General features: G+C 43.6%; 1 protein-coding gene across 1 annotated transcript; it reads right to left on the reverse strand.

Annotated features, from left to right (window-relative positions):
- Positions 1 to 2,862: 2,862 nt before the first annotated feature.
- Positions 2,863 to 7,146, reverse strand: paqr7a (progestin and adipoQ receptor family member VII, a). Its single transcript, XM_041955332.1, has 2 exons — positions 7,052 to 7,146; positions 2,863 to 6,270 (listed from the first exon to the last, which is right to left on the reverse strand). Exon 2 carries the CDS (start codon positions 6,231 to 6,233, stop codon positions 5,169 to 5,171), a length of 1,065 nt encoding a protein of 354 aa, XP_041811266.1. The 5' UTR covers positions 6,234 to 6,270; positions 7,052 to 7,146; the 3' UTR covers positions 2,863 to 5,168.
- Between the last annotated feature and the right edge of the window lie 205 nt (positions 7,147 to 7,351).

Raw genomic sequence — 7,351 nt, forward strand, 5'->3', positions numbered from 1 at the left:
TTAAACAAACATGACTATTTTGCAAAGTGCTAACACAAAGGTTCTTACCAGAGGTCCATAGAACAGAAAAACACTGTGCAAAATGTCTTACTCACTTCAGAGGTCAGTCATACAGACCTGATCAAAATCTGAAGACCAGTTGAAAAACAGCTAGAATTTACCTTTTGCACATTTGGATTTTAATGAGGTTTTAAGTAGAGCTACACTGTGCAAAAGCAAGAAGGGGGAAGGTGACAAAAAGCACTTTGAAAAAATAATTTATTGAAAACAACAAGGAAAATGAAATAGGCTGTTTATCAGCTGATTAAAAGTTTAAGACCATCGCTCAAAAAATTACAAAAAACTGTCTGGAACTGACGGCCATTTTTATAAACTTCCCTTGCCATCCATCCCCAAATGTTCTCTATGGGATTTAAATCAGGGGAACATGCAGGATGGTCCAAAAGAGTGATGTTATTCTCCCTGAAGAAGTCCTTCGTCAAGCGAGCATTGTGAGCTGCAGCGTTGTGCTGTTGAAAACCCAGCTGTTACCACACAGACGAGGGCCCTCAGTCATGATGCAACATCTGCACGTAACCCGCCGCTGTTTGACGACCCTGCACCACCTGAAGCGCCAATGTTCCACTGAATGAAAAAGCACCCTATATTACAATGGACCCCCCCTCCACTGTGCCGGGTAGAAAACATCTCAGGTGGGATCTCCTTGTCATGCCGGTAGCGTTGGAAGCCATCTGGACTGCCAAGGTTAATTTTTTTCTCATCAGAGAATAAAACTTTTTTCCACCTTTCAAAGTCCCAATGTTTGATGCTCCCTGGCAAAGTCTAAACGGGCAGTTTTGTGGCGTTGAAGGAGACGAGGTCTTTGAATTTGTTTTTTGTTCTGAAACCTTTTTCCCACAGATGCTGTCTGATGGTTATTGCGCTGCAGTCGGCACCAGTAAGGGCCTTAATTTGGGTCGAGGACCGCCCTGTGTCTTGACGGACAGCCAATCGGATCCTCCGGCTCAGCACAGGTGTAGTTTTTTTGGGTCTACCACTTGACTTTTTTGCTCCATAATGCTCTTTCAAAACATTTAGAATGACTGTCTTACTGCGTCCAACCTCAGCAGCAATGGCACGCTGCGAGAGGCCTTGCTTATGCAGCTCGACGATCCGACCACGTTCAAGAAGAGAAAGCTTCTTAGCTTTAGCCATCAGGAGGGCATGACCGTGTGAATGCCTGACAGAAAATGAGCAGATTTTGGCTTTTATAGCCTGTGGTCTTAAACTTTTAATCAGCTGATAAACAGCCTATTTCAGTTTACTTGTCGTTTTCAATAAATTACTTTTCCAATGTGCTTTTTGTCACACTCCCCCTTCTTGCTTTTGCATATTGTAGCTCTACTTAAAACCTCATTAAGATGCAAATGTGCAAAAGGTAAATTCTAGCTGTTTTTCAACTGGTCTTCAGATTTTGATCAGGTCTGTATGTACTAAGACATCTTAAGTGCACGATAGAGTTTGTCAAACACTACAAGCAGCATGGCTGGAATATTTAACCAGAGATGAAGAACCAGTAGCTCAACCTGTTGGTGCATGATAAACCTGTAGGCGTAAACACATTGTGAACAAACAGCTTTCTGTCTGTCCCTCACCCCACAATAAGTTTCACTTTAACTCACATTACTTTTGTGTCTTTTCTGGTCCACAGAAAAAGGCTGAGCTGTATGGTTCACAGTGCAAGTGGGTGGCCCTGAGCTGTGGCGTTGCAGCAAGGCATGTAACTAAGGAAGTTAGTTAATGTAACTCTCTGCTCTCTGCTGCAGAGGCTGATTGAGACAGACTGTAGCTGTGATTGTGGCTGTGCTTTGGCTGCTACCATGGCTGTGATACATCACTGCTGTATTCCTGAACTCCTGTGATATACAGGTCTGTCATATCTTTGCAATTGCTAATAGGAGCAGTAGTCACAGTAAAGCTGCTGTAGCCATACCCACATCTTTCCAGCATATACTTACATCCCCTCTGTGATGTTGAACTAATTTTAGACCCAAAGGCAGAACTCGGACACACAGCTTGAGATAGTTTAAATGCAGATTTGCTGATAAGATGTCGAGATCTGGAGAGAAGAATCAGAATGATGGTGGAAGCCAAAGGAGAGCTGAGTCGCTGGCTGGAAGGCAGTTTGGCAAACAGTCAATGAGGCAGACTGAGACCACAGAATGTGGACGAACCCGAGACACCGGAAAACACACACTGACACTAGATTCAGACAAACACGCGGAAAATAGTCCAAGCCTGGACACACACACGCAAACACACAGAGAGAACAATATGAATTAAAGAAAGGTTGCAATGAAGCTGTTCGAGAGACAGTATTTTGTATTGACTCCCAAACAGATAGCACCTGTGTGGACCACTGGGCTGTGACTATAGTGTTTGGCTAGCTGGACACTACTCCTGATAATTTCCTCAGAATGTGTCAAAAACGGTTCTCAGATTTACAAGATGTCCAGTTTAATGTTCATTTTACAAATGAGGCAGGAAGGCAAAACTCAATGTGAAGCAACGTACGGATAAAGTCCCGCTGTGGCCGTTCAGGGCCTCTGTTGGTACTCAAACAGCCTGCAGTTCAGCTCTGCATGTACAAACACAAACTAGAACTAGATGCAATAGAGGGCTTTAAGTCACAAACTGAAGAAAAAAAACATGATAGCATGCAGAATGAAAGAAAAAATTCTATTTTATACTCATATATATTTATTTTTTTCTTCCATTACAGAGGACACAGTTTCATAGCCTAAAGGCCCATTTTTCATGTTGACTCAGTACAATAAGGCACTGATTCACTCTATGATAGTTGCTGGTCTGAGTTTACAAATCACACACACACACCAGACGCACGCACACGCACACACACACACACACACACACACACACACACACAGCACCCACAGTGTCCAGTGTATCTCTTCAGCATGCAAATAGCAGCTGAGGTCCTGCTAGAAGGAACACTGTTTAGCCGGTTACTGTGGAGACCAATTAGCCTTTGAGAGACATCCATCATGAAACAGCCATTGGCTCTAGCGGAAAAATTGTCAGGATAGTGTTTTGTTTTTAGTAAAAATGATGACAGAACCTGCTTTAACACATAAATCCTTCAAAAAACAGCCTAAATTCCATGACATGAAAGGTTTTTCTTTTTTTAATGGTGAAATTACAGTGGCTGCAAAAATACCATATGTACATTTTTATGCCGTTAACCATTCCAAGATATATCACGTCCTCTCGTTCTGTACCTCTCGGTCTTGAACCCACCCACAAACACCCAGTCTGGGAAGCAGGAGCTGCTGTTGCGCTGCTGGCAGTAAAAAAAAATGAAGAACATAAAATGTGTATATCTAAAAATCAGGTGGACATCGCAGGCAGGACCATTGGTTGACATTCATTTCATTTGTCATTAGCAAGAAAATAAAAGTGCATTAAGAAAAGTAAATCAGTGGAACAGTAGATGAACAGGGACAATAAGGTAGAACTCAATTCCAGGCTGGACTTTCAGTTTATCAAACATTACATCAGAGGTAGAGAATAACGCTCGATCACACAATAAAAGTGACGTTCAACTTTTAGTGCTTTGCTGTTGGCTTAGAGGCAGGCTACATGTCTTTTAAAGATAACATTGAAGATAACATATCGGAAGATTGCTGTTCCTTGCACTGTATGCAAAGGTCAACTCGCTCCTGACACATATACCCAATTCTCCTCATTCACCGCACTCCCATTTTCAGACGTGTTTGATATCTTCTCCTGATGTGTTACAGTGACATTTTGTGGTTGCTCCTGGCGAGAGCAGCGACAGGATCGTCTGAGCCACGGGCCAGCAACATGTCAGGAGATGAGATGTCACACAATTAGTCACTGTTGCACATATGAGGAAGAAGGTTGTGAGAGAAACCGTGCTTTAACGACAACGGTAAGATCATTTCTGCCTCCAGTCCCGCTCAGTCACATGAGATGTTTATTTAACTCAGTCCCGCTGTCTTTTACATCTTAGTCAGTAGTAGGCATCATTAATTCCCACAGCCATGCATTATCACATTATTTCCCTTTACACCCACACTCACTTTTCCCATTTCCAATAAGACACAATGCAGTGACTGCTGACATCCTAATATACACTACATAATACGAAACACATACACACTGCATGTCTAAAATAAGACATATCCATATCATTAAGACTTGATTATGTATAAGAGCCCTCGTAAAAATATCCAGCTGTCTTAAATACAGTTTAAAGGCAGTGTGTTAAATTATATCTAAACGTGTGATGAACTCCAAGTTAAGCTAGCAAAACAACACCAACAAAGAGGTTTAAATCTCAGACTTGCAATGAAAAACATCTCATAATGCGTCTTCAAAGATTTAAATCTTACACATATAAACCTACGAAGATGCCACCTTAAATCCTGAGGCTTTAGTTTCTGACACATCTGCACACTGTGCCGTTATCTGATGGCAACATGTGGAATGTGGAAACAACAGGCTCTCAATGAAGAAGGCCCTGCATGCGTGCCAACATGGTAGATTCTTTTATCATTAAGGTGTCTGACCTTCAATGATGAGTCGATTTTTGCCGAGGAAAAATGCCGCCGCAAGCTTTGAGCAGTGTATCACCTTTAAACCATGTTTTTAAACCACTTCTTAGAAGATACAAATGTAAAAATCCATTAGTTTGGGTGAAATATCCCCACAGTATGAATAACAAAACCTCACTTTCAAAATATCTAAAATAAATATTTGCACATTTTAGATGCTATTGCATATATTATCCCAGTATTGTAGGATTAAAGAAGTAAATCCCAACAATTCTCAAAATTCCCAACAATCTGATAAGTCAACAAATCCAATTGCATGTCATCTTTTTTATCAGTACCGGCAGTGATCCAGTAAATGCACATACACTGTAAAATGCTTGTACTATACTCAGATCAGTACCAAAATATTAAATCTTAATATCATTAGGTATCCCTTCTCTAAACTGTAACTTACTGTTCAAATGTTCAAATTTCAACTGCCATTTAAACACAAGCCTGCAGCAAATATTGTTAGTTCCCTTTCTATCAAAGCAGCAAGTCTGGAAGGAAAGGCACATGAATGCATTTGCATAGAATCCTAAATCTAATCTATTATTTGGATTTGGATTTGAAGTCAAGCACTTGTTTAACTTTCCTCAGCACGACAGCGACAATGAGCGTGCACGCAACCAAAGTGACCACATACAGTCCCACAAAGAGGGCAGCGTCGCCGCTCCCATGCAGGCGCGAGTACAGCTCCCTGCGGCTCACGAAGTCCAGGTGGGAGGCGTGGATCTGACTCAGGGTGCAGAGAGACAGGAAAACGTGAAATATCTGATGGCTCTGTCCCACGAAATTGCACCGGCCGGGGAAGCAGCGCTCCAGCAGGGGGTAGGTGAAGAAGAAGGCACAGCTGAGGAAGAAAACCACCTGGCCGAAGTGATAGACAATGGCTGGGTCATTGCTGGCTGTGGACCATAACATGAGTCTTTTAGCCACAGGACTGCTGTCCCAGAGATAGGCGAGTGCAGAGGGCAACACTTGGCCTATCTTGCGGACCCAGGTCGGTAGGCTGTGGTTGCAGTACTTGCCATAGCAGCATCCCAGGCAGGACAGACAGCTGAGAACGGTGGCGGTGGGCATGAAGATCCCACGCACTTGTCTGTACATGCTCTCATCCACAGCATAGTAGAAGTGAACTACGGCACTGCCGTACTGATACTGAGCTACCCCGATGTAGTCCAGGAAGAAGAAGGCATAGTGACACAGCTCAGACTTGCCACCCAGCAGGTGAGCTGTTACGCTGAATGCCGAGTAGACCAAGGAGGACAGGATGAGGACCAGCAGGGGCCACGAATGAGGATCACTGACAAAGTCCACAGTCTCAGCGAGTTGCCGGAATTTAACGAGAAAAACTAAAAACGCCAGCAGGTGAGTCCAGACGTTGATGGTCTCATTGTGGCGCTGGAATAAAGACAGGAAGTAGTAACGCCAGCTGTGGTGGAGCGGCCGGTAGCCGGTGCAGATGTAGCGCTCCCTGAAGTAGTGGGGAACCTCGGCGTCTCTTACGGTCCCGGGCATGGAGGGTGCCGCCTCAGTCAGCATCCGGGGAACCTCCCGGATCTGCTGCAGGCTGATAAACACTCGCCCAATTCTCTCCATCACAATCGTCGCCATGACGGTCAGTAGATGAGTGATGCACGCTGGGTGGCTCCTGCAGAGAAGATTAAAAAATAAATATGATATTTTCAACCATTTTCAAATATTAAAATAATATAAATATCAATCATTAAAAAACCCTGTGGGATGAATCATCATTAAGCAGATGTTTCCTGCATGTATTTGGGAATATTTCAAAATGTTTCAGAAATGATAAAAAGATGTCCAAAGATTCCTTAAACTTTGGAGATTGTACCACAAACAACCTTCAATTTCGGCAGCAGGGCCGAGCTCTGACTGCAGCCATTGGCACCAGTTGGGACTAGTGGGCACGGCTGCAGGCCGGGCTGTGAAATAAGGTGGCAACACCCTCCCTGAGGTCTGAGAGGGAATAAAAAGTGCACCAAATACAATAGCAAACCTTTTTTTTATGTATAAGTAAATAATGTAAGTTGTAATAAGTCTGGTAAAAGATGAACAGGAGTGGGTGAAATTTATATAAAAAAATATTGCTCCCCTCCTTAATTTCGTGCCTCCTTAAGCCTTTCAGAAAAAGCCTTAAAAAATCAGTCTGCGTGTGTTTTTCTCTCTCCGCCCCTGGCTTGATACGCTCCTCAAACGGACTTCACCTGGGCTCACTGAACCCACTCGTGTCGGTCTACCCATCAGTCACGTGCATGTTAGTGTGCAGGTCTGGGACCAAACCCGGAGCAGCTCAGAAAAGTTCTACCAAAGCCTGAAACAACTTGTTCCAGCCTTTCTGCTGCGCATCACTTTAGCAGGATACCTGTTCGCTGTTCCTGTCCGCACAAACTGACACCTGAGCGATGTCTCACCTATCGATTGCTGTTTTCCTCCACTTTCCTGGACTCGTCCGGCTGAGACGACCTCTTCCTCCTCCTCCAGCCGCCGACGGGATTGTTAAACAGAGTCAGTCGTTGCTCTCAAGTGAGGAGGCAGCATCAAGCTGTCCAACGTCTTCAAACACGGCCGGAAGTGCGGTGGTTTTACCGCAACAATAAAAGCACGGTAGAGCTACAAATGAGAAATGAGAAGAAAAAATGAATTAACACGTTAACTAGGATTACAAGGAACATGTTATATTATTGCAATTGATGATGATGATGTGCAATCAC

This window comes from Chelmon rostratus, chromosome 16, assembly GCF_017976325.1.
Source record: "Chelmon rostratus isolate fCheRos1 chromosome 16, fCheRos1.pri, whole genome shotgun sequence".
In the NCBI taxonomy this organism is placed as follows: Eukaryota; Metazoa; Chordata; class Actinopteri; order Chaetodontiformes; family Chaetodontidae; genus Chelmon; species Chelmon rostratus.

Excerpts from the sequence above, each read along its gene's own strand:
- paqr7a (XM_041955332.1), bottom strand. The coding sequence starts at position 6,233 with ATGGCGACGATTGTGATGGAGAGAATTGGGCGAGTGTTTATCAGCCTG.